The sequence below is a fragment of the Loxodonta africana genome, chromosome 2 (genome assembly GCF_030014295.1).
Source record: "Loxodonta africana isolate mLoxAfr1 chromosome 2, mLoxAfr1.hap2, whole genome shotgun sequence".
NCBI lineage: Eukaryota > Metazoa > Chordata > Mammalia > Proboscidea > Elephantidae > Loxodonta > Loxodonta africana.
In genome coordinates this window covers 145,941,755-145,968,875 of record NC_087343.1, presented here as the reverse complement: position 1 = coordinate 145,968,875, position 27,121 = coordinate 145,941,755, and the positions used below count along the sequence as shown (strand labels likewise).

Genomic DNA, 27,121 nt, shown 5'->3' with positions numbered 1-27,121 from the left:
TGTGACCTGGCTGCTCTCTCTGTAATATGACAGCACGCTCACCCTTTCCACCTGAATTTCCCATGTCCATTCAACAAGCTCCTATCCCTTTATGCCTTCTCATCTCACCTCCAGACAGGAGCTACCCCTATCCATTTAGTCTTATGTATCTACTTGACCTGAGAAGCACACTCTTCACGAATATTATTTTATGTCTTATAGTCCAGTCTAATCTTTGTCTGAAGAGTTGGCTTCGGGAATGGTTTTAGTTCTGGGATAACAGACAGTCCAGGGGTCGTGTCTTCTGGGGTTCCTCCAGTCTCAATCAGACCGTTAAGTCTGGTCTTTTTAACTAGAGTTTGAGTTCTGCACCCCATTTTTCTCCTGCTCCGTCCGGGACTCTCTGTTATGTTCCTGGTACCAGGCGATTTTTATTAGTTGCTAACTCTATCTAATAATTTTTGTGGATGGAAAACTAATTTCCAGAATTAACAAATGTATTTATTCTGGTGGTTCTCTTTTATTGTAGCAGAAGATGGCTGTGCCCCCCACATACGTGGACCTTGGCAAATCTGCTAGGGATGTCTTCACCAAAGGCTACGGTGAGTGTTGCAGGGAATGGCATTTCAGCTCACAGGCTGGGCTAGCATGCTTGGGGGGATTTTACCTATAGCAGTTGGGGAGACCTGCATCAGTCACCTGCTCAAAACTTTCCTGTCAGGGAACAAAGATCAGCTTTGTGTGGCTAGTGAAGCACTTTTGGTTGTGCACTCAGTAGGGGCGGGCCGTGGATTGCAACAGACAAGTGGACATTCTCGTTTTCTCCCCCATGTGTGGAGCAGCTCTGTGGGCGCAGCTGCAGTGAAGCACGGCATCTAAACTTAGCCCATCCTCAGGCATGTGCCCACGAGGCTCAGGGAGTTGTCTCTGCCAGCTGTCAGGCACCTTCTTCTCCGACCCCACTGGGAGTGCAGGTGGAACCTGGGCCCATTCTGTCTGCCACTGTTCCATGGCAACTGAGCTCCACACGCAGACAGGCAGCCGCGGAGGCAGGGCACCCTTAGCCCGTGTCCCTGGCGCATGCTTCCTTTGGAAAAGAAACATTTTGAAACAGCCTTAAAGGAGGTGGAGATGCTGTTCTCAAGGTCGTTATTTAACCCCATAACAGTTGTCTTCTTCTTTCTTTAGGATTTGGCTTGATAAAACTCGATTTGAAAACAAAATCTGAGAATGGGCTGGTAAGTTGTCTGACATGCTTGCGGGGTGGACATTTATTGGAGGTCAACAAACAGCAGAAAAGACTTTTTGGGGTAGTTTGTGGTTGTCCCACTCAGCACGGCCTCTGAGGGACGGGTGGTCCAGGGGAACCGTGCCAGCAAGCCAGCAACCCCAGCAGCTGATTAACTCACAGGAAAACGGGGGCAAGCCTCAGTTTTAGTTTTTCCGGTTTCTCTTATTTTAAAAATGATCTGTGTTCCGTGCCATGTAATTATTTTTTAAAAAATTGTTTTTTTTTTTTTTTTTGGTGAAAATACACACAGCAAAACAAACCAATTCAGCAATTTCTGCATGCACAATTTGGTGACATTGATTACATTCTTCAAGTTGTGTAGCCATTCTTCCTGTCCTTTTCCAAATTATTCCACCACCATTAAAGAAAATAATAATAATAAAATCTTAATAGTCCTTTTCCGATTGTGCATGCAGTAATTGTTGGAAGGAAGACATTCTGAGGTTGAACACTGCAGTGTCATCTTTAGTTCAGCGCTTTTTCCCTGTATGAGGCTAGAGGCAGGATGGCGTCTGGGGGGCACCTTTCTGTCCAGACAAAGAGTCGCAGGGGGAAAGGAAGCTGTTTCCGGATAGAGATTTCCCTGTAAGATTCCTTTAAGCAGTAGGTTCCTTTACCGCTATCTATGCTTTAAATGTCTCATTGAAGTGTAGAGTTAGCTTTTGTCCACATACATCCTGGGTTTCACCTCTTGCATAAAGGAAAGTTCAGTCCATTTAGGGATGGAATGATGCAAAGTGAAGCACTGACGTGCAGGCTGTGATTTTATCTCTCCTTTAAAGGAATTTACAAGCTCAGGCTCAGCCAACACTGAGACCACCAAAGTGACGGGCAGTCTGGAAACCAAGTACAGATGGACTGAATATGGCCTGACATTCACGGAGAAATGGAACACTGACAACACACTAGGCACCGAGATTACTGTGGAAGACCAGGTAATGGTCACCTGTGAAAAGACACAGATTTATTAGTTCATATCTGCTGGCCTGCCTGTAACTAAAGCTACTGGCAAATTTCTTTTCTGTTCAGCTTGCACATGGACTGAAGTTGACCTTTGACTCATCCTTCTCACCTAACACTGGGTAAGAATTTCACCTGTTTTCTTGGCAAGGGCATTCTGTGATGTTACTTACAGTGAAAGCCCTTTGTGAAGGGGCTGACGTCACCAAAGAGGTGGCCTCCAAGGCCAGGAGATTCAAGGTCCCTGGTTTTGATTTGGTTTTAGGAGACATCCACATCCATCCACTAACAGACTGCTCTAATGAGCACTCCTGGATTAATTCATGGATGGTAGTTTACTCAACAGATGTTTTCAAGTGCCTCCTGTGCCCTTCTGGGGTTCTGAGCATGCCCAGGCCACAATCACTACTACCCTTCTCCCAGAGAAGCTTCCTTCTGATGGAGGGTTCATATCAGTGTTCACCAGGGTCTTGAAACAAGGTTCTGTGTAATCTGCTGGTGTTTTCCTGGCCTCAGCTGTGGAGGCTGCAGAATTTCTTGTCCAGAAATGCTCCATTTTATGTGATCGAGTCTGCTGTGGTTAAGTGGCCAAGGCCATACAGCAGTGAGTGGCTGACTGGTCACTGTTGCCTGCTTGAGGAAAGCGAGACGCTGTGGTTTAACTCCAAGGTGGCTCTTCAGATGCACTTTCTGCCTCAGGCCACTCTCTGGCCACAGAATAGGCTAGATGGTTGTTAGACACCCAGGGGGTAAGATGACGTGTTAGTCTACCTCAGCTCCTGGAGCCTTTTCAAAATGGCTAGAAGGAATCATTCCCTTCTAGAACACACTCTTGTTTTTTTCCACTTACAGTGATGAGTCTCAAACCTTGGTGAGGTTCTTTTGCACACTGATGACAGATCAAGGACATGAACTGAATTTCATCATTTGCTATTCCATATTACTTCCATCTCTCCCTCCCTTTTTCTCTTCCAACAAATGTTTATTGAGGGAGGTCTACTGAGTCCAGGCCCTGGGCTGGGTGTGGAGTGACCACAAGGGTCTGGGCAGACAGGATTCTGCCTTCTGGAAGGGTGTGGTCTTTGCATACCTTGGTTATAGATAATCTGAAGACCCTTGGCTAGGAGCTGAATTTACTCTTCTTCTCACCTCTGCAGTAGTTTCTCCTGCCTGGAGCATTGCCTTCCTGCTTGTCTACTTCCCTCGCCTTCCAGCATCCTGCCATAATGGGAGAAGTTATCCCGAGAGACCCTCTGATAGGGTGGTGAACTGGATGATAAGTGTGCATGCTTGAATTTGCTGATAGGGCTTTGCCTATTGCCCTGAGAAGGCACATTTTGTAAGGGATTTCCTATAAACTTTGACAGGTTTGCAATTTGTAAGAGATTTCCTTTAACTTTGACAGGTTTGCAGAGAAGTGTCCAGGAATATACATAGGAGGAAAGTTTTTATTTTTTAATTAAATCTTTTATTTTGAAATAATTTCTTTTGCCTTTTTTTTAAAATAATTTTTATTGATCTTTAAGTGAACGTTTACAAATCAAGTCAGTCTGTCACATATAGGCTTATATACACCTTACTCCATACTCCCACTTACCCTCCCCCTAATGAGTTAGCCTGCTTCCTCCCTCCTTCCAGTCTCTCCTTTCGTGACAATTTTGCGTTTCTAACCCTCTCTACCCTCCTATCTCCCCTCCAGACAGGAGATGCCAACGTAGTCTCAAGTGTCCACCTGATACAAGTAGCTCACTCTTCATCAGCATCTCACTTCAACCCATTGTCCAGTCCCTTCCATGTCTGATGAGTTGTCTTCGGGAATGGTTCCTGTCCTGGGCCAACAGAAGGTCTGGGGACCATGACTGCCAGAATTCCTCTAGTCTCAGTCAGACCATTAAGTCTGGTCTTTTTATTAGAATTTGGGGTCTGCATCCCACTGATGTCCTGCTCACTCAGGGGTTCTCTGTTGTGCTTCCTGTCAGGTTGTGGCTGGGCACCGTCTAGTTCTTCTGGTTTCAGGATGATGTAAGTCTCTGGTTCATGTGGCCCTTTCTGTCTCTTGGGCTCATAGTTATCGTGTACCTTGGTGTTCTTCATTCTCCTTTGATCCAGGTGGGTTGAGACCGATTGATGCATCTTAGATGGCCGCTTGTTAGCATTTAAGACCCCAAACGCCGCATTTCAAAGTGGGATGCAGAATGTTTTCAAAATAGAATTATTTTGCCAATTGACTTAGAAGTCCCCTTAAGCCATAGTCTGCTGACCTTTGAAGCATTCAGTTTATCCCGGAAACTTCTTTGCTTTTGGTCCAGTCCAGTTGAGCTGTCCTTCTGTGTATTGAGTATTGTCCTTCCCTTCACCTGAAGTAGTTCTTATCTACAAACTAATCAGTAAATAACCCTCTCCCACCCTCCCCCCCCATAACCACAAAAGTATGTGTTCTTCTCAGTTTATACTGTTTCTCAAGATCTTATAATAGTGGTCTTATACAATATTTGTCCTTTTGCCTCTGACTAATTTCACTCAGCATAATGCCTTCCAGGTTCCTTGAAATAATTTTATACTTACAAAATTGTTGGAAAAGTAGTGCACAGAGTTCCTTTATATTCTTTACACAGCTGTTCCTAATGTTATAGTATCTTACATGACTGATACTATTATCAAGACCAGGAAATTAATGTTGCTGTAATACTATTATGGAGCCCTGGTGGTGAAGTAGTTAAGAGCTCAGCTGCTAACCAAAAAGGTCGGCAGTTTGAACCCACCAGCTGCTACTTAGAAACCCTATGGGGCAGTTTTACTCTGTCCTGTGAGGTCATTGTGAGTTGGAATTGACTCGATGGCAACAGGTTAATACTATTAACTGATCTTTTGTCTCACTGATGTCTTATTTCTGGTCCATGATCCAGTTCAGGCTCCTACATTGCGTATAGTTGTCAAGTCTCCTTTGTCTCCTCTAGTCTGGGACATGTCCTCACTGTTTCATTGTCTTTTATGACTGTCTCAGTCATCTAGTGCTGCTATAACAGAAATACTGCAAGTGGATGGCTTTAACAGAGAGAAATTTATTCCCTCACAGTCTAGAAGACTAGAAGTCTGAATTCAGAGTGCCAGCTCCAGGGGAGAGCCTTCTCTCTCTGTCGGCTCTGGGGGAAGGTCCTTGTTATCAATCTTCCCCCATCAAGGAGATTTTCAGTGCAGGGACCCTGGGTCCAAAGATGCGTTATTATCCTGGCTCTTGTTTCTTGGTGGTATGAGGTCCCCCTGTCTCTCTGCTTGCTTCTCTCTTTTATATCTCAAAAGAGATTGATTTAAAACACAGCCTAATCTTGTAGGTTGAGTCCTGCCTCATTAACATAACTGCTGCTAATCCTACCTCATTAACGTCATAGAGGTAGGCTTTACCACACATAGGAAAATCACATCAGGTGACAAAATGGTGGACAGTCACATAATATTGGCAGTCATGGCCTAGCCAAGTTGACACACATTTTTGGAATTAAATCCCTGACATTTCATCCTTTGGCCCCCCGAAAATTCACGTCCTTGCTACATATAAAACACATTCACCCCATCATATCATAGCAAAAGTCGTAAATGAACTTCAAGTCCAAAATCCAAAAATTCTTCTTCATCTGCAAAATCTAGAATACAAGTTATCTGCTTCCAGAGTACTATGGTGGAGCAGGTACAAGGTAGACATTTCCATTACAAATGGGAGAAATTAGAGGGAAAGAAGAGATAACAGACACCTAGCAAGTCAGCAGAACACATTACATTAGTCCTCAATGCTTGAAAATAATCCTCTGTTTTCCAAGACCATTTATACAATGGCCCTGCCCTCCAGACTCTAGCTGTTGACCACACTTTCTGGATTCTGTGTGGAGGCCCCTCAGCCCTGGGCTGCATCTCTGCCTTCCAGGCCCATTGGAAAGGCAACTCTGCACCCTTGAATTTGGGCGGCCCCGTTCTCCTAGTCCATCTGAGTGGTGACTCCACCCTTTGAGACCCCAGAGGTCATTGCCCTACTCTTTGAGACTGAGGCAGCTCTGCTTCGTGTGTTCCTTGTCTCTTCAGTTTTGCTTCCTGCTTCCTTGGACTTTCACCCCTCAGGCCTCACCGCCCATGTCTGCCCTCCTGGGGCAAGTGTTCCAAAGCTCTTCAGCTCCACTGATAAGTGCCTGGAAGCACCCCACTCCACCAGTAGACTTCAGCCAGAAGACACTCAGCTGTCTTGCTATGTGGGTCAGCAAGCACAGCTCCACCAATAAGTGCTCAGAGGCACCGCAGTCTGCCAGGAAGCTTCCTGCGACAAGGCGCCTAGCTGTCTCGCTCCATGGGTTGGCTCCAGCGCTGTCTCTCACTGGTCTCCTAGTTCTGCTACTGCTTCTTGCCGTCTACCCCATTCTCCGGTGTGACAGCTCTCCTCTTTTTCTTCTGAGTCCTCATCAGAATTGTCTTTCATGTCCATAATTCCACTAGCAGTCTTTTCAAGGCAATCTAGGTGTTTAGTGTTAGGCACTTTAAGACCTTACAGCCTCTATCCATTCACAGTTTCAGAACTGTTTCCTCATTTTAGATATCTGTTAGAGTAGCACCCCACACTTGGTACCAAAATCTGTCTTAGTCATCTACCCAAAAACCAAACCCATTGCCATCGAGTTGATTCTGAAATACCAACCCTACAGAACAGAATAGAACTGCCCCGTACGGTTTCCAAGGAGCACCTGGTGGATTCGAACTGCTGACCTTTTGGATAGCAGCCTTAGCTCTAAACTACTACACTACCAGGGTTTCCATCTAGTGCTGCTTTAACAGAAATGCCTCAAGTAGATGGCTTTAACAAAGAGAAATTTAGTTTCTCACAGTCTAGGAGGCTAGAAGTCCGAATGCAGGGTGCCAGCTCCAGGGGAAGGCTTTCTCTGTCGGCTCTGGGGGAAGGTCCTTGTCATCAGTCTTCCCCTGTCAAGGAGCTTCTCAGCGTAGGGACCCCAGGTACAAAGGATGCACTGTTATCCTAGCTCTTGTTTCCTGGTGGTATGTGGTCCCCCTGTCTCTTTACTTGTTTCTCTCTTTTATATCTCACAAAAGATTGACTTAAAACACAACCTAATCTTGTAGATTGAGTCCTGCCTCATTAACATAACTGCCACTAATCCTACCTCATTGACATCATAGAGGTAGGATTTACAACACACAGGAAAATCACATCAAGTGACAAAATGGTAGGCAATCACATAGCATTGGGAATCATGGCCTAGCCAAGCCGACACACATTTTTTGGGGACACGGTTTGATCCATGACAATGACCTTGACACTTTTGAAGAGTATTGGCCAATTTGGATTTGTCTGGTGTTTCCTCATGGTTAAATTCAGATTATGCCTTTGTGGCAACAGTGATGTTGTGCTGCGTCCTTGGTGCAGGATATTAGGAGGTATATGTCAGTATGCCTCATTACTGGTAATGTTAACTTTGATTGCTTGGTTAAGGTGGTATCTGCCAGGCTTCTCCACTATAGAGCTACTGTTTTTTTTCTCTTTGTAATTAATAAATATCTTGTAGAGAGATGGAAACCCTGGTGGCGTAGTGGTGAAGTGCTATGGCCGCTAACCAAAGGGTCGGCAGTTCAAACCCACCAGGTGCTTCCTGGAAACTCTATGGGGCAGTTCTACTCTGTCCTGCAGGGTCGCTATGAGTCAGAATCGACTCGATGGCACTGGTTTGGTTTTTTGGATTTGTGGAGAGATACTTCGATACTATGCCTGTATTCTATTTATCATCATACTTTGGCTCACATCTGTTGATGATTTTTGCTTGCAACAATTGTTTGGCAAATGATGTTTTTCTGTTGCCAACATTCCTTCTACATTTATTTATTTGTATTTTACTATAAGAAAAAGCTGTCTCTTCTCCCGTATTTATTTATTTAACCAATTGTTTATATTATGGATTTATAAACATTTACTCTATGGGTTATAATCCATTACTACCATTATTTCTTTTGTTGTTCAAATTGTCCCAGATACGGCCACTGGGGTTTCATTCAAGTTTTCGTCCTGTGTGCTTTTGAGAAGCCCTCATCATTTTTTGATCACTTTCTTATTTCTGGTTTGAAAAGATATACCAGGCTCATATATACTTGCCCTTGCCAGTTCTGCTGTCTGCTGTTTCTCCAAGTAACCGTGGTTTGCTTTATTGGAGAATGGTGTTTAGAAACCAAGATTGTGGGTGCTAGGTGCACACATTGCTACTGGGTATTTGAAGAAGGTTTTGTGAATCTTGAGGAAGTTTGGAAATGAAAGCTGGCTTTCCAGTGTGACTTCCAGCTTAGGCTGGGGAAGCATCCTGGCTCCCAGAATGAGCTGAGCGTAGACCATATCTGGGTGAGGCTACAGACCTCATCTGGGGACTAGCTCCCTCTCCGAGTGTCTCACTACAGATACCACTAGCTTGTTAAGCACAATCAGTCATGCCTCTCTTGGGAACTTGTCAGATTAGCACCACTGTTAACATAGCTTAAATAAAATCCCAATACTATCTTTAAGAGGACAGGCTCTAAAGATGTGGTGTGCTGTATTAGAAAGAGCAGAAACTTGGGGAGAAACCCGATCTGCTGCCCCAGCACTGCCCCATGCTCTTGGCAGCCATGGGCCCCTGGCCAGAATCCCGTGAGACAGTGTGTGGAGACGCCATGTAAACCATCAGATGTGGCTGGTGCGTGCCACCTGTGGTCCCCAGAGGCCTTTTATCTGCCCAGATGGTATATTTCTTGGTCTCTCCTTTCTTTTTAAATGTCAGCCTGTGAACAGCTATCTCATCATCACCCCACCCAGCGTGGTGCCAGGTGGATACTTGGCTAAAACCCAGACTCCTTTCCCCAAAGAGCAGGCAGACCAAGATAGGTTCATGTGGAGTTTTTCTTACCAGACAGAATTTGTTTGGATGTTAATCCTTCTCTTAGAAGCTTGCGAAAATGCACAGAGGTAACTTGAATGAAATTGCAGCCCCAAGGTGCAGTGTGTCATTGTCACTTGGGAAGGTTGTTAGCTTTATTTTCAACTGTGACTTCCAAAAAGCCTTGTCTCATTGAGGACATGGAAGGTATAACCTTTAAGTTTTAAGTTTTTATTATGGAAAATTTCAAACTTGCAGAAGTGTGCAGAAAAGTATTTAACTTAACAAAAGTATGCAGAAAAGCAATGAGAAGATGTACTTTTAATTATCAGCCCACAGCCAATCATGTTTTATTTATACATCTATACTCTTCCCCTCCCTCACCCCATATTATTTTGAGGTAAATAACAGCCCATAATTTCACCTGTAAACATTTTAGCATGTCTTTAAATGGTAAGATTCTTATTTAAAAAAGCATAACCACAATACCATCATCATATTGAAAAAAAATTAATAACTCTTAATATTGTCGAATCTGTAGTCTGTTCAAATTTTGATTGTTTCTTGGGCTTTCTTACAGAATCAAAACTTGTCCATACTTTGCAATTGGTTCATATGTCTCCTAAATTACTCTATTTTTAGATTCCCCCTCCCTCTCTTTTTTTCTATTTGCAATTTATTTGTTGAGGAAATTAGATCATTTGTCCTATAAAGTTACAGACTGAATTTTGATGATTGCATTTCCATGGTGTCATTTACTTTGTTCCTCTGTCCCCAATATTTCCTGTGAATTGGTAAGTCTAAGGCATCATCACGTTTACATTCCATTTGGAAGGGAGGGCTGGCAGAATACTTTATGGGTGGTATTATATGCTGCTGTTGGGATGCGTTATAAGGCCTGGTTGTTTGTATGATATTAGTGTTACTCTGAAGAGCCCTCGTGGTGCTATGGTTAAAGCGCTCTGCTTAGCAGCCAGAAGGTCGGTGGTTCAAACCCACCAGCTGCTCTGAGGGAGATAGATGTGGCAATCTGCGGCTATAAAGATTACAGCCTTGGAAACTCTAGGGAGCAGCTTGACTCTGGCCTATAGGGCTGCTATGAGTTGGAATCGACTCAACGGCAGTGGGCAGTGCCACTGTAATACTCATTCAAACCCAAAAAAAAAACCCAAACCCATCACATTGAGTTTATCACTCATAGCAACCCTGTAGGACAGAGCAGAACTGCCCCATAGAGTTTCCAAGGAGTGCCTGGTGGATTTGAACTGCCAACCTTTTGGTTAGCGGATGTAGCTCTTAACCACTACACCACCAGGGTTTCCTAATGTAGGCTTCTACTTTAAGCATAGGGAGAGAATAGTAAAAAAAAAATTTAGTGCTTATTTTTCAAGCTTTTCTTGCCTGCGTTCCACTTTGTTATAGCAGCATTTCTGCAGACCGGATTTCAGTTGAAGAATGCTTGTGTCATCCTGCCCACTGTGGCACAGCATCTACCTGAGGGAACTGGGACTCTGACCTTGCCATCCTGCCCCTGCCCCAGTTATTTAAACTGGGATTTTTTTTTTTTTGGTAAAGTGCGTTTCTTGGCATGATTGTCCTAAAGTGAGTTAATTTCTGATTTTAATACCATTCCCTTTCTTTCAGGAAAAAAAATGCTAAAATCAAGACAGGGTATAAGCGGGAGCACATCAACCTGGGCTGCGACGTGGATTTTGACATCGCCGGGCCTTCCATCCGGGGTGCTGTGGTGCTGGGTTATGAGGGCTGGCTGGCGGGCTACCAGATGAACTTTGAGACTGCCAAGTCCCGCGTGACCCAGAGCAACTTTGCTGTTGGCTATAAGACTGATGAATTCCAGCTTCACACTAATGTGTAAGTGTACCTGTGTGTGTGTGTATGTGGCAGGAGAATTGCTTTTCATTATTTTGTTCTAAGATTAATTTTTAATAAATGTAAAGTAAGCTTTTGGAATCAGATGAATCAAATGGCCTTTAATATTTTTCTGTTTCCCACCTACCTACTTCCTGAAGTGTCTTAGTTCTTTCTAGTCTATGAACATAAGTATGGTCATTGGTACACAGAATGACTAATGAATTATAGGAATGGTGTGTTGTCAGTCCAGAGCAGAGTCCTTTCCACATAGCTTTCTGAACGCTGGGGTCCTTTTATTTTTAGTTCACAAAATGGGAGGGAAAAAAAGAAAGGTGCAGCTTTGTCTCCGGATAACATCTGAGGATCAGTGTCTTAGTCATCTAGTGTTGTTATAACAGAAGTACCACAAGTGGGTGACTTTAACAAACAGAAATTTGTTTTTCTCAGTTTAGGAGGCCAGAAATCTGAATTCAGAGCACCAGCTCTAGGGGAAGGCTTTCTGTCTCTGTCAGCTCTGGGGGAAAGTCCTTGTCTCTTCACCTTCTGCTTCCTGGTTCCTTACAGGTCTCCATGTGGCTTGTCATCTATTTTCTTCCATCTCTGCTTCCATTGCTCTTTCTTGTTTAATCTCTTTTAGATCTCAAAAGAAATTGACTCAAGATACACCCTACACTAATCCTGCCTCATTAACATAACAAAGACAACCCATTACCAAATGGGATTATAACCACAGGCATAAAACCCAAAAACCGCATTGCCATTGGGTCAATTCTGACTCTTAGCGACCATATAGGACAGGGTAGAACTTCCCCATATGGTTTCCAAGGAGCACCTGGTGGATTTGAACTGCTGACCTTTGGTTAGCAGCCCTAGGTCTTAACCACTATGCCATGAGGGTTTCTACCATAGGCATAGAGGTTAGAATTTATAACACATATTTTTGGGGGACACAGTTCAATCCATAGTAATGAGCTGGTTGGTCTTAATGAAATGTAGGCATTGTAGATAAATTAGGAGATGTTTATCTCAGTTAAATACAAAGTGTCTTCTTTGCATGATGGGACATTTAACAGTTTATTAACTGCTTGACCGGTGAATGGAAGAGAAAAAATTATGGGTTAGATTTTGAAGGGGCCCCTTGTATTCCAATTTGGGAATTGAAGTAGAGTGATGATTGAGGTGAAGGGGAGCAAAAATTTCATTCATAAGCATCCTGTAGATATGGGAAACTAACCTGTGGCACAAATGGGGCACAACTTTACCAAGTATACTTTATTTCTTTCCACTAGAGGTTGCTAAAGACGTGACTTCTTAAATTATGACAAGTAAATGGCATTAGCCTTTAAATTAATAATGTTTCCATTCATATAATTTTTTGAGGAATTTGTATAATTAATAACAAATTTTGCATCTTTTGAAACTAAAAGGTCCTAGGAAAACCCTAAAGATGGAGGACAGATTAGCGGTTGCCAGAGCTGCTGGCCAGAGGAGTTGCCAGAGCGTGCGACTACAAAGAGGGTAGCACAGGGGAGTTTTTTGGGGGTGATGGAACTGTTCTGTATCCTGATTGTGGTGGTGAATACATGAATCTGTACGTGTTAAAATCCATAGACATGGGCACCAAAAAAAGGTCAATTAATGTAAATAAAAAAAGGTAACATACAAAAAATGTTAATAGAAAAAAAGTCACAAGCATAGAAGAGTCTTTAAGTTTAGAATTCTGATTAGAATAGTAAGTTCTTCCTTGGTTTGGAATTGGAAATTGGCAGTAGTTCTGGGATGAGTTGTTAGCCGTTACCTGGAGCTTCACGGTTTTCAATAAGTAACAAATGGACAGGATTTAGGAATCCCTGGGTGGCGAAAATGGTTACGTACTTGGCTACTAACTGAAAGGTTGGAGGTACAAGTCCACCCAGAGGTGCCGTGGAAGGAAGTCAGGACAACCTACTCCTGAGATGTCATAGCTGTTGAAAACCCCATGAAGCACAGTTTTACTTGAAATGTACGAGGTTGCCGTGAGTTGGAGTTGACTGGACAGCAGCTGGTTTTCTGGTTTGGACAGGATTTATCTTTGGAAATGGCATGGAGGCAGCTGGCTAGACTAAACGTGGCTGCTCTGGTGTTTGCAGAGGTCTGGACGTATAACAGAAGGTCTGTGTGCTTCATATAGATGTGTTTGAACAATGAGTTAGTTCCCTCTGTTTATAGCTTTGAGAGCTCAGTATAGGAAGGCAGTATGCTGGTTTTAGAATATACTGAGAAATCTGACCTTTCTTTTTAAACACATTTAAGCCCAAGAAGGTTTCTCCAATTGAGTATTGTGATAGTTAAGGTTATATGTCAACTTGTCTGGGCCATGATTCTCAGTGGTTTGGCAGTTACGTAATGATGTAGTTATCCTCCATGATGTGATCTGATGTGATCAGCCAGTCAGTTGTAAGGGATATTTCCTTAGGGGTGTGGCCTGCATCTAATATGTATGAGCATTCTGGCGAAGCTTGCTACCTTTTGCTCTCTCTGCATCCTGTATCCGGTTTGTCATCATCTGACCTTTGGTTCTTGGGACTTGAGCCAGCGGCCTGCATATTGCCTGCTGATCTTGGGATTCGTTGACCTCTGTGGCCTGTGAGTCAGCAGCCTGCTGTCTTACCCGCTGATCTTGGATTTGTCAGCCTCTGCAGCCCATGAACCAGTGGCCTGCTGTCTGACCTGCCAGTTTTGGCTTTGCAGCCCCTGTAGCTCTGTGAGTCAGGAGAAGCCTCCAGCCTGACACCTGACCCACAGACTTGGTACTTGCCAGCCTCTACAACCACATGAGCCATTTCCTTGAAATAAATCTCTCTCCTTCTGTACACACACACACACTTCTATAGAACCTAGCCTAAGACAAGTGTTGTCACAGTAAAATTAAAAAATCTGAACATCTATTATATTTTTGAGAAGCTGGCTTTTTGTGCTTTGACTTCCTGAGGAAGACAGGATTCCCTGCTTTTCGTATAGAACCACCTGCGAATCAGGCAGTGCCTGGGCTCTCCCTGTGCTTTCTGGAAGCACAGGGTCTGTTTGGCTGGATTTCAGGGAAAAACTTAAGAATTTAGAATGAATTTGATGAGCATCTACTTCAGGAAGAGCGTGTTGGTGAAGAGCAGAGTTTACAATGAAACAGCAACAATTTATTCTTGGGTTAGTGAATTTTTAGCCCTTTGCTGGGTACCAAAGCCTTGCAGTTTCCATTGGAAACACCCAAAATGATGAGGCAGAACTCTAATGTTGTTATTTTATGATAAAAATGTTTGAGAGGCTTTAGGCAGGTTTTGTAGACCAAATGATGCAAGGAGGGTGAGTATTTCTTTTTTTAAATTACAGCATAAAAATTTTTCTTCTTAAATTTTTGTCAGAGGAATCCACACCTATGGTCATAAAATGAAATAGTACAAAAACCAAACAGAAAACCAAACCTATTGCCGTTGAGTTGATTCTGACTCATAGCGACCCTATAGGACAGAGTAGAACAGCATCATAGGGTTTCCAAGGAGTGACTGGTGGATTTGAACAGCCAACCTTTTGGTTTGCAGCCGAGTTCTTAACCACTGCACCACCAGGGCAGATAGTATAAAAGAACTTATGAAAAGCAATGGTTTTCTGCCTCATCCTCCTCATCCCATATCCCTAATGGCAGCCAGGTAAACTATTTCTGTTTTCAGTGGTTCCCTTCTTGGAGAAGGATTGCTTCTGACCAGGTACCAGTACGCACCATACATATAAACAACAATCCAAAAACAAGTAATGGAAATGATCTGTGCAGACAACAGGCTGGAGAGAAGGAGAAGATATAGACTCTATCTATGAGCTGTTAGTATACTTTTGGGGGGGCTGACAGTGACCACACAAGCCTGTACAGACTGTTCTGCAGGCTTAGCTGGGTAGGAAAGAATTCCAAATTCCAAAAGCTTGAGCAGGGCCTTGAGGAGGAAGAGGAGGATTTGGATGGTTGGGGAGAGGAAGGCAGTATTCCCAGCAGCAGGAGTCAGTACGGTATGTTGGAAAGAAAGGAAGGAGTTCAGCCGGCTAGGGTTTCATTCCTTTTTTGAAAGCTAGAAAATTTTACAACTAGAAGCTCCCTTTTCAAAGCCTGACAGGACTTAGATGTCACAGCATGGGTCAACAGGGTGGACCAGTGTGAATTAGAGGTTAAGTGTTTTTGTTTTTGCTGCTCCTCCAAGGGCCTGGATCAGACCTGGTATCTCCCCCAGCTGCTGATGATGTTAAAGGCTGTCATCTGCCTTCTGTGGAACATGAGTGCCCCAGCTTTTCTTTCTGTCTCTGTGTCCTCATTTGCTTCCCCTTACCATCTTTATGAGAAAAATCTTTCGTAAAAGTAATGACATTACCAGGCCAAAAAAGTAATCATTCATAATCCCAGTGCCCTAGTTGCTGCTTCTGGTGTACTATAAAATTTGCCATTTTAACCATTTTTAAGTGTACGGTTCATTGACATTACAGTCACACTGTTGTCCAACCATTACTGCTATTTCCAAAACTTTTTCATCACCTGTCTTAGTTATCTAGTGCTGCTGTAACAGAAATACCACAGATGAGTGACTTTAACAAACAGAAGTTTGTTTTATCACCGTCTAGTTTAGTAGGCTAGAAGTCCAAATTCAAGGCATCAGCTCCAGGGGCAGAATTTCTCTGTTGGCTCAGGAGGAAGGTCCTTGTCATCAGTCTTCTCCTGGACTAGGAGCTTCTCAGCGCAGAGACCCTGGGTCCAAAGGACATGCTCTGCTTGCAGTTCTGCTTTCTTGGTGATAGGAGGCTCCCATGTCTCTCTGCTCACTTTTATCTTTCATATCTCAAAAGAGATTAGTTTAAGACACAACCTAATTTTGTAGATTGAGCCCTGTCTCATTAACATAATGCTGCTAATTCCACTGCATCGACATCATAGAGGTAGAATTTACAACAGAGGAAAATCACGTCAGATGACAAAATGGTGGATAGTCACACAATACTGAGAATCATGGCCTAGCCAAGTTGACATATTTTGGGGGGACACAGTTTAATCCATGACATCACCCCAAACAGAAACTCAGTACCCATTACTATCTCTGTTTCAAAGAATACTGTGGAAGCAAACTTCAAGTTCTTTGAACCTTAAGTAGTAGAAATGCAATATAAATTCATATAGAAATTAATTCTAAATTCTATAAGGTTATATTTATTCAATTGATAGAATTTGAAATTAAAATTAGCTACATCCAGCTCTTGCTAAAGGACATTTGCATTAGGATAATTTTAGAGGCGATATAAATAGCTGTATTTTAGTATATGTGTCTTAACTGAGAACATAGATAGTTGGTAACTGTTGTCACAGTGCATTAACAAGAACTGCGCAGAGTTAAAAGAAAATTACTTCTCAGAGTAATTGGACTGAGTTTGAGTTCCCGTGAGCTTTCCCAGCTCTGGTATTGGTTTCATTCCTATCAGGCTTTCTATAATTTCTTATCTGTTTCATCAGATTTAGTGAACTTCTGGCCTTCTCAATACCAGTGATCAGTTCAGTCCACTTACAAGCATCCCGCCTTTGTCAGGCATGGGCAGCTCTGCCTGGGCTCCTGCCGCCTCCCTGGGCAGCTTGTCATTTGGATTGTGCTTGGTTGCAGAAACGATGGGACAGAGTTTGGCGGCTCCATTTACCAGAAGGTGAACAAGAAGTTGGAGACTGCTGTTAATCTTGCCTGGACAGCAGGAAATAGTAACACTCGCTTCGGGATAGCAGCCAAGTATCAGATCGACCCTGATGCCTGCTTCTCGGTGGGTACCTATGGGTCATGCATCTCACGGGGAATGGGACCCACCTGATCCCAAGGTTGAAATTCTTCAGGATTGTTGGAGTCATGCTTTGGCTTAAAGGTTATCTCACTGTGAAAAGAGTTCAAAATGAATGAAATGATAATAGTGGTAGTACCTACTATGTATGCCAGGCATCTGTGCTGCTGAGCTCATGATACGTGGATTATTGTACTTACTATATGTTTACACAAATAACATGTGCCTTCTGTGTTTGTTTGCCAGCCATGTCCTTCCCCTACAAGGTATTTTTGTAAGCGCAGTGTGCTAGTTTTTTACAGCAACATGAAAATACCTCATTGGGGGAGAGAGGGGTTGGCAAACAAACGTAGAAGGCAAGCATTATTTGCATAAAAATACAGTAATCCTCATAGCAACAACCTATTTGAGGTAGATGCTTCCCCTTCCCCCCTACTCACATCTGTTTTTGCAGCTGAAGAAATGAAAGCTTAGAGATGTTGAGTAACTTGCCTAAGGCACACAACTGGTGAGTGCAGGGGCCTGGATTTGACGATACTGGCTTGCTATCCAGCGTCCTCCTTTTAACTAGTCACTGTTCCATAATTTGTGTACCTGGGTGATACAAAATGTTAAGTACTTGTCTACTAACTGAAAGGTTAGTGGTTCACAGCCACCCAGATGCACCTCGGGGAAAAAAGGCCTGGCTATCTTTCAAAAGGTAACAGCCTTGGAAACCCTATGGAGCAGTTCTACTCTGCATACATGGGGCCTCTGTGAGTCAAAATCAAGTTGACAGTTTAGGTTTTTTTTTGTTGTTCATAATGCAGACTTACTATAAAGAGGGGTAAATGTTCACATACCTCCCTCACCCCTCAGTGTTCATTGTCTTGCCCAGCTCCTGCATTGCATATGAAGAAATCAGGCCCTGGCAGTGGGCAGTTGGCATCTTGCCTTGCAGATCCTGTAGCATTGCTTGTGAGCCCTTGGGTTGCTTCAAAATTTTTGCAATATATCCTGTTGAGCTCTCTGTGTTGTCACAGGGGCTGCAGGAAGTACCCCTATTAGGATGAAATGAAGAAATCTAAATGTCGCAGAATGGTTTATGTGCTGGTTTGTGTAATTTACAGACAGCGCATTTCAAGTCTCTTAAACTGGGAACTGAATTTGGCTCCCTTAATGTTAGGCACTTAAATACAGGGGAAAAATGTCCTCTACATGGATGGTATGAGTCAAAGGGGACAGCTAGAGGGGGCACTGGCTGCCTGGAGGCCTTTCTTCTCCCTGCTCTGCTCTTTCTTACAGAGGAGGTCAGGTCTCAAAATGCCATTTGAGCAGGCAGACAAATACCTTGGCAGCCCCAGCATCTCTTGGGACTTGGCATTCTCATGGTCTGAGCTTGTTCTGCTCCTGCCCCTTCTAATTTAACCATTTAAATTTCCTACTACCCAGGCAGAGGAATGGGGGGGAGGAAATTATTATTGGCTCAACTGCTTTATTGAACTTAACATTCAGTATTGCTGAAATTTAAATGATTGTCTGGCAAGGTCATTCTTTGTTCTAATATATATTTAAATTCAGATTCGTTCATGTCATGTCATTATGGTTTTTGCTTCTCTTTTTCATGAAGAGAAAACCCTAACCATGCTCTACCTTAAAAAGCTTCAGTACCCAGGCTGGCATTTGCTTTGATTTCCTTCATCACAACAAACAGATCTTAAAGGAATCAGTAATACAAGGAAGCCTTTTTAAGCCTTATTTCTCTGGCCCTAAATGAAAGTATCCTTACTTGCTCTTAGACCTGCTCAGTATAAACGGGCTCAGACATTCATACCTCTTATAATCAGATGTAAATAATGACTTCCTTCTGGTTGGAAATCTTGTTGATGTAAAAGCATAAACATTTGAAAATGGTCTGGGTCTTTGAGTTTCCCTTCTGCCTTCTGAGATGCAGCTCCCAAATTTGATATATTTCGTATTGATTTGATGAATCCCATAAGCAAGGAGGTGGTCATGAAAAAAGATAGTTTGATTCTGAAGTCCAGAGTTGGCTGGTTCAAGAACTCTTGGTTATTTTGGAGATGGGATGTGTAAAGTACTGAATGTTTTCACTCTCTTATCTTTTCCCTGTCTAGGCAAAAGTGAACAACTCCAGCCTGATAGGTTTAGGATACACTCAGACCCTAAAGCCAGGTACGTTTTCACTATGTGTGAAATCAGTTCTTTGTCTTCAAAAAAATTGTGTCAGTTTGCTGATTTATGTTATTGCTTATAAAATGCACGTTATAGTACATTGTGAATGAGCGTATATAAAGTTTTATAATTAAATGTTATAAAGGAATGTGGGGTGTCTTAGTCATCTAGTGCTGTTATAACAGAAATACTGCAAGTGGATGGTTTTAACAAAGAAATTTATTTCCTCACAGTAAAGTAGGCTAAAGGTCGGAATTCAGGGCGTTGGCTCCAGGGGAAGGCTTTCTCTTTCTGTCGACTCTGGAGAAAGGTCTTTGTTCTGAGCCTTCCCATGGTCGAGGAGCTTCTCAGGCACAGGGACCCCAGGTCCAAAGAATGCGCTCTGCTCCTGGTGCTGCTTTCTTGGTGGTAGCAGGTCCCCAACTCTCTGCTTGCTTCACTTTTATCTCTTGAGAGAGAAATGGTGGTGTAGGTCACACCCCAGGGAAACTCTCTTCACCTTGGATCAGGGAGGTGACCTGACTAAGGGTGTGCTCAGCAGCAGTGAGAATACCTGGCACTTCAGTCCTTACTACTTAACAGTGACCAACAGGTATCCTACAGCGAGCTCATAAAATAACTGTAATTATTCTTAAACAAGAGAGTCCGGCCAAACTCACTTCAGAGAACCCCACTTTCCATTTCCCTCTCATTGTCCCCCTGCCACAACTGATTCTCTACCACTGGCACCATGGAGTGAGCTTTTTCAGCAATTGCCCCTTAAAATAAAAATCCTGAAGTGAACTGTGCCATAATAACAATCTAATCACAGGAGCCAAGTCCCTCGGTGGTGCAAATGGTTAGGGTCCTGAATTTGGCGTGGTTTTGCCAGTGTGCTTCAGCATCCTTCATCTGATAACCTTTCTTTTCTTTCCTCCATCCCCTCCCCTTTCTCTCCCTGGATTTTCCCCCTGCAGGTATCAAACTGACGCTGTCAGCTCTGCTGGATGGCAAGAATGTCAATGCCGGTGGCCACAAGCTTGGTCTAGGACTGGAATTTCAAGCATAAATGAATACTGTACAATCATTTAATTTTAACTATTTTGCAGCATAGCTACCTTCAGAATTTTAGTGTACCTTTAATGTCGTATGTCTGGGATGCAAGTATTGCTAAATATCATGTTAGACCTCCAGGTTAAAGATGATTCAGCTTTAAAGTGTTACCCTTTCAGAGGTACAGAAAAAACCCAATTCCAAAAAGGTCCTTTCAGCTGTAGACTTTGGGGAAACGTGGTAGCCCCTCTAGAGATGTGAGGTTTCTTTTTTACCTAGAAGTGGTTGCGCGTGGAAGCTGATAATGTATAGGCACTTTGTAAATTCATACTGAGCAAACGAATGAAATTGTGACTTCTGCAAATTGAACCTTGCTTTCCTAATCCTAACTGAGAAGAAGCTCATTGCGCGATGGTGTGTACAAACTCATCTGAAAGGGACTTTTTTAGACAGACATTCATGACCTGTTTCCACCCCAGTCTATCACCTCTTTTACACCAAAAGTAGTCTGCAGGGTGTGGTAGCTTTTTTTTTTTTTTTTTGTGCCATTTTGGGGTGGAGAGGGTGGATGTGATGAAGCCAATAATTCAGAACTTTAAATCCCTCTCATGTTGTGGTTTTGTGCACTTGTACCAGAGTATGAAATAGCTTCCAACAGCTCCAGCTGTGAGCTGGGAAGGGTCTCTGTGACTGTAATTACATGGTGACAACACTCAGAATCTAAATTGGACTTGTGTTGTATTCACCACTCAATTTATTTTTTAGCAGTTTAATGGGTACGTTTTAGAGTCTTCCATTTTTGTGTGGATTAGATCCTCCCCTTCAAATGCTGTAATTCACATCACTTAAAATAAAACTTGAATAAAATACTGAAACCTCATCCTTCTTCTGTTGTCTTTATTAAAAAAAAGTAATGGAAACTTGACATTTGTTTTGATTTGTTCTTTGGCCCCTTGCTGTGTATATGTGGGTATTATGTATTATTAACTTTTCTATTGTTAGCCAGAATCGACTAGACAGCAATGGTATGGGTTTTATTGCTGCATAACAAATTACCACAAAGTTAGCAGCTTAAAACAACACTCATTTATTTCACACTTCTGTAGGTCATGGTGTGGCTGGGTTCTCTGGTCAGTTCTCACCATGATGATGTCAGGGTGTCAACCAACTGCTTTTTCACATGGAGCTCAGGGTCCTCTTGAGTGTGGCAAAATTTAGTTCCCTTCCGTTGTCAGATGAAGGTCCCCATTTCATTGCTGGTTGTTAGCTGGGAGTGGCTCTCAGCTCCTAGAGGCCACCCACATTCCTTGCCGTGTGGTCTCCTCCATCTCTAGAGTCAGGAACAGAAAAGCTTCCTGAGCTATATCCCTCTCAGGGATATAACTGAATCTCTTCCAGGAAGAGCCCATGGCTCTTTTAAGTGTTCACTTGATTAGGTCAGGCCACCAAGGATAATTTTCCTTTCTTGAAGTGAACTGTGCCATAATAACAATCTAATCACAGGAGTCAAGTCCCTGGGTGGTGCAAATGGTTAATGTTCTTGGATGCTAACTGAAAAGTTGGCAGTTCAAGTCCACCAAGAGGTGCCTTGGAAGAAAGGCCTAGCGATATACTGAAAAATCAGTTCTTGAAAACCCTGTGGAGCACAGTTCTCTTGACACATGTGGTTACCATGAGTTAGAATTGACTCAATGGCAACTGATTAATCACAGGAATAATAGCCTATCATTTCACAGGTCCATACCATATTCAAGGACAGGGCGTTGTACAAGGGGGTCATTTTAAAATTCTGCCATATACATATTTTTAATAACCTGATTTCAGAAAATTCAACCAGTAGTATAACAAACCACATAGTCCATCATCCAGCTTCAACAAATATGAACTTTTTTTTTTCCATTCGATGACATTTTTAGCAAAATTTCTTCTTTTGGGGGTGTTTGAAAGTGACAATTCAAAACAGATTTGGCAATTTCTATAATTGATCACTTAAGAACTGCTGCACTCAGTATTTGACATACTGCCTTCACCAGGTTTGTCAGAACCTACAGCTATTCCCAAGAGAATCATTTGAAATTTGTTGAATTCGTCCAGAGATTATGGCATGTATTGGGTGCTGGGTACATCCAATCATATGCCAGGTACAGCATAAAATGTATCTTGAAATATATAAAGACCCCTCTGAATATAAGGGAGAATTTCTGTCCCCAGTTACTTATTGTCTGCCTGTTGTATATAGCATTTTGGAATATCATTGTGTAAAAGTCTTCAATGCCTTAAGTTCATGATAGCTCACCAGTTAAGAGAATTGAGACAATCTGGTATGGGGGCAAAGGTCAAAGTGGACAAAGAATTGGAAAAAAAGTATTCAAGGTGTGTTTATTACAGAAAAAGCCCTGTTTAAGTCTGAACCAATCTCCAAGCCAAGGCTTGGTTAAACTGAGTGTGGTGTTTTCTGCACACCTCCCAATCTCGGCTGTCTCCTCAGCCCCCTTCTGTGAAGAAGGAAAGCTCTAAGGGGACTTCTGGGGAGGACTTTGTACTCTGGCTAACTTGGAAGTTTTGCAATAAAGGCACCATTCAGTATATCTGGGCTTGGGGAAATGAGCAGATGAATGATCTCTTAGTTTTCTTAACACAGAGTATGTGTTTCTGAGCTGTCACTGGGGCCAGATAAATGTTATGGAGAAACCAGAGTCAGGAGTAGAACATAGGCTCTTCTCTCTTCAGAGGCAGCTCAGCTGTGTCTCAGTTTTGGGATAGCAGCAATTTTCTGAGGCCAGAGTGGTGAAGCTGTGGCCACAGTAAATATTTTGCTTTATGCCATGCTGATTTTCCTGAAAATTGATCAAATGAAACTTTTATGAATCGAAGCCTATAAATGTTTATTAAGAAAGCATTCACAGAACATGCACACAGACTGAAGAATTGTACCAAGGCCCAAAGTAAACTTGCTGGAAGTCTTTAAATTTGCGTTTCATATATAGGCAGTCCCTTGGTTACAATGAGATTCATTCCTAAGTCTGTCTTTAAGTTGAATTTGTAGGTAAGTCAGATCAGGCACATGCAGTTTTTGTTTGGCATCAGTTAGTCAAATGTTTATCTTGGTATATAGCATATATTTTACCTTTCTATGCATATAAACCCCCACGTGTCTCAGTTTGTCATACTGTGGGGGCTTGTGTGTTGTGACACTGGAAGCTATGCCACTGGTATTCAGATTCCAGCAGGGTCACCCATGGAGGACAGGTTTCAGTTGAGCTTCCAGACTAAGACCGACTAGGAAGAAGGACCTGGCAGTCTACTTCTGAAAAGAATTAGCCAATGAAAACCTTATGAATAGCAGTGAAACATTGTCTGACACAGTGCCAGAAGATGAGCCCCCCCAAGTTGGAAGGCACGCAAAAGACGACTAGGGAAGAGCTGCTTCCTCAAAGTAGAGCTGACCTTAATGACGTGGATGGAGTCATGCTTTCAGGACCTTCATTCGCTGATGTGGCATGATTCAAAATGAGGAGAAACAGCTGCAAACATCCATTCATAATCAGAACCTGGAATGTACAAAGTATGAATCTAGGAAAATTGGAAATCATCAAAAATGAAATGGATGCATAGACATTGATATCCTAGGCATTAGCTGAAATGGACTGGTATTGGCCATTTTGAATTGGACAATCATATGGCCTACTAAGCCAGGTATGACAACTTGAAGAGGAATGGTGTCAAAAAGAACATTTCAAGATCTATCCTGAAGTACAATGCTGTCAGTGATAGGATAATACGCCTACATGGAAGGCCAGTTGATAAGACTATTATTCAACTTTAGGCACCAACCACTAACGCCAAAGATGAAGAAATTAAAGATTTTTTACCAACTTCTGCAGTCTGAAATTGATTGAACATGCAATCAGGGTGCGTTGATAATTACTGGTGATTGGAATATGAAAGTTGGAAACAGAGAAGAAGGATTGGTAGTTGGAAAATATGGCCTTGGTGATAGAAACGATGCTGGAGATCACGTGATAGAATTTTGCAAGACCAATGACTTCTTCGTTGCAGAGACCTTTTTTCACCAACATAAACGCTGACTATACACATGGACCTCACCAGATGGAATACACAGGAATCAAATCGACAACATCTGTGGAAAGAAATGATGGAAAAGCTCAATATCATCAATCAGAACAAGAGCAAGGGCCGACTGTGGAATAGACCATCAACTGCTCATATACAAGTTCAAGTCGAAACTGAAGAAAGCTAGAACAAGTCCATGAGTGCCAAAGTATGACCTTGAGTATCTCCCACCTGAATTTAGAGACCATCTCAAGAATAGATTTGATGTGTTGAACACTGATGACTGAAGACCAGAGGAGTTGTGGAATGACATCAAGGACATCATACATGAAGAAAGCAAGCGGTCATTAAAACGACAGGAAAAAAAAAAAAAACACACCAAAATGGATGTCAGAAGAGACTCTGAAACTTGCTCTTGAATGCTGAGCAGCTAAAGCAAAAGGAAGAAATGATGAAGTAAAAGAACTGAACAGAAGATTTCAAAGGGTGGCTTGAAAAGACAAAGTAACGTATTATGATGACATGAGCAAAGAGCTGGAAATAGAAAACCAAACAGGAAGAACATGCATGGCATTTCTCAAGCTGAAAGAACTGAATACAAAATTCAAACCTCAAGTTGCAATAGTGAAGGATTCTACGGGGAAAATATTAAATGAAGCAGGAAGCATCAAAAGAAGATGGAAGGAATATACAGAGTCATTATACCAGAAAGAATTGGTGGACATTCAGCCATTTCAAGAGGTAGCGTATGATCAGGAACTGATGGTACTGAAGGAAGAAGTCCAAGCTGCACTGAAGGCATTGGCAAAAAACAAGGCTCCAGGAACTGAAAGTATCAATTGAGATGTTTCAACAAATGGATGCAGTGCTGGAAGTCCTCACTAGTCTATGCCAAGAAATTTGGCCAACTGACTGGAAGAGATCCATATTATGCCTATTACCAGGAAGGGTGATCCAACTGAATGTGGAAATTATTGAACAATATCACTTATATCACACACAAGTAAAATTTTGCTGAAGATCATTTAAAAGCAGCTGCAGCAGTATATCTACAGGGAACTGCCAGAAATTGAGGCCGATTCAGAAGGGGCTGTGGAACCAGGGATATCATCGCTGATATCAGATGGATCCTGGCTGAAAGCGGAGAATACCGGAAGGGTGTTTACCTATGTTTTATTGACTATGCAAAAGCATTTGACTGTGTGGATCATAACAAATTATGGATAATATTGCAAAGAAGGGGAATTCCAGAACACTTAATTGTGCTCATGAGGAACCTGTATATAGATCAAGAGGCAGTTTTTCAGACAGAAGGAGGAGATACTGCATGGTTTAAAGTCAGGAAAGGTGTGCATCAGGGTTGTATAGTTTCACCATACCTATTCGATCTGTATGCTGTGCAAATAATCCGAGAACCTGGACTCTGTGAAGAAGAATGGGGCATCAGGATTGGAGGAAGACTCATTAACAACCTATCTGCATTAAGCAGATCACACAACCTTGCTTGCTGAAAGAGAAGAAAACTTGAAGCACTTATTGATGAAGATCAGAGACCATAGCCTTCAGTGTGGATTATACCTCAACATAAAGAAAACAAAAATCCTCACACTGGACCAATAAGCAACATCATGACAAATGGAGAAAAGATTGAAGTTGTCAAGGATTTCATTTTGCTAGGATCCACAATCAACACTCATGAAAGTAGCAGTCAAGAAATCTAAAGATGAAGTGCCTTGGGCAGATCTGCTGCAAAAGGCCTCTTTAAATTGCTGAAAAGCAAAGTTGTCACTTCGAAGACTAAGGTGTGCCTGACCCAAGCCCAGGGTATTTCCAGTCGCATCATATGCATGTGAAAGCTGGACAATGAATAAGGAAGACCAAAGAAGAATTGACATCTTTGAATTGTGGTGTTGGTGAGGAATATTGAACATACCATGGACTGCCAAAAGGACGAAGAAATCTGTCTGGGAAGAAATATAACCAGAATGTTCCTTAGAAACACGGATGGCGGGACTGTGTCTTATATACGTTGGACATGTAGTCAGGAGGGATCGGTCCGTGGAGAAGAACATCATGCTTGGTAGAGGGTCAGCGACCCTCTAGGAGGTGGATTGACACAGTGGCTGCAACAATTGGCTCAGGAATAACGATTGTGAGCACTGTGCAGGATGGGGCAGTGTTTCCTTCTGTGGTACAAAGGGTAGCTGTGAGTCGGAATCGACTTGAGGGCACCTAACAACAACATGCATGTAAAACACTTGACACTTCCAAACTGCGCAATGTTTTCTTGAGTGTCACAACGTAGTGCGTGGGTTGATCGTTATAAACCATTGCATGTATTTAACTCAAATTTTTAATATGTTTTATGGGAGTTTGTTCCTAAGTACGACTTGTGCGTTTAAGTCGGATGTTTGTAATCTGGGACTGCCTGTACTGGGGTTTTATTTTAAACAACAAAACTTAAATAGTAATATGTGTTTATTGCAGGAAATTTGGAAGCTATTCACAATAGCAACCCCTCACCTCTAGTTCTGAGCCCCCTTCCCTGCTCTTCGTGCATATGATCATTACCATCGTGTGTATACTGTGTATTTTACACTATCGTCTCCCCTAGAGCATAAACTCTACATGAAGTCAGGAGTTCGTTTTTTCCCTGCCGTATCCAGAAATATGAAGAGGTGCTAAATACTTGTTGCAATAACAAATGATGTGGGAAAGGATAAAAAAAATACAATATTACCTGTAATTCCACCACCCGGATATAACCATCGTTAACATTTGCGTTTCCTTCGCTTTGGAAGGGGGAAGAGCAGTTACTTGGGTTTTAGCATCAGTGAATTTACACAATTGGAGTTTCCTTTTAAAAATACTTAAAAACACTTTTATTGGCTCTGCAGTATCTCATCCTGTGGGAGGGAGTGAGGGGCTCGCTCTGGCCCTCTAGCACCTTACACACCACACCCTTAGCCGGCGGCGGAGTTTGGCGGACCGGGCTCGCTGCAACCAGGCTGTGTAACAC

General features: G+C 42.6%; 1 protein-coding gene across 1 annotated transcript in view; it reads left to right on the top strand.

Moving 5' to 3' along the window:
• VDAC1 (voltage dependent anion channel 1) overlaps positions 1–20,908 on the top strand; it is a 31,994-nt gene extending 11,086 nt beyond the window's left edge. Inside the window, exons 2-9 of the mRNA XM_064276243.1 lie at positions 509–581; positions 1,168–1,217; positions 2,053–2,205; positions 2,300–2,352; positions 10,768–10,995; positions 16,659–16,809; positions 18,939–18,996; positions 19,953–20,908. Coding sequence (XP_064132313.1) covers positions 515–581; positions 1,168–1,217; positions 2,053–2,205; positions 2,300–2,352; positions 10,768–10,995; positions 16,659–16,809; positions 18,939–18,996; positions 19,953–20,044 — 852 coding nt within the window. The 5' untranslated portion in view covers positions 509–514 and the 3' untranslated portion in view covers positions 20,045–20,908. The remainder of the gene's footprint in view (positions 1–508; positions 582–1,167; positions 1,218–2,052; positions 2,206–2,299; positions 2,353–10,767; positions 10,996–16,658; positions 16,810–18,938; positions 18,997–19,952) is intronic.
• Positions 20,909–27,121: the final 6,213 nt, after the last annotated feature.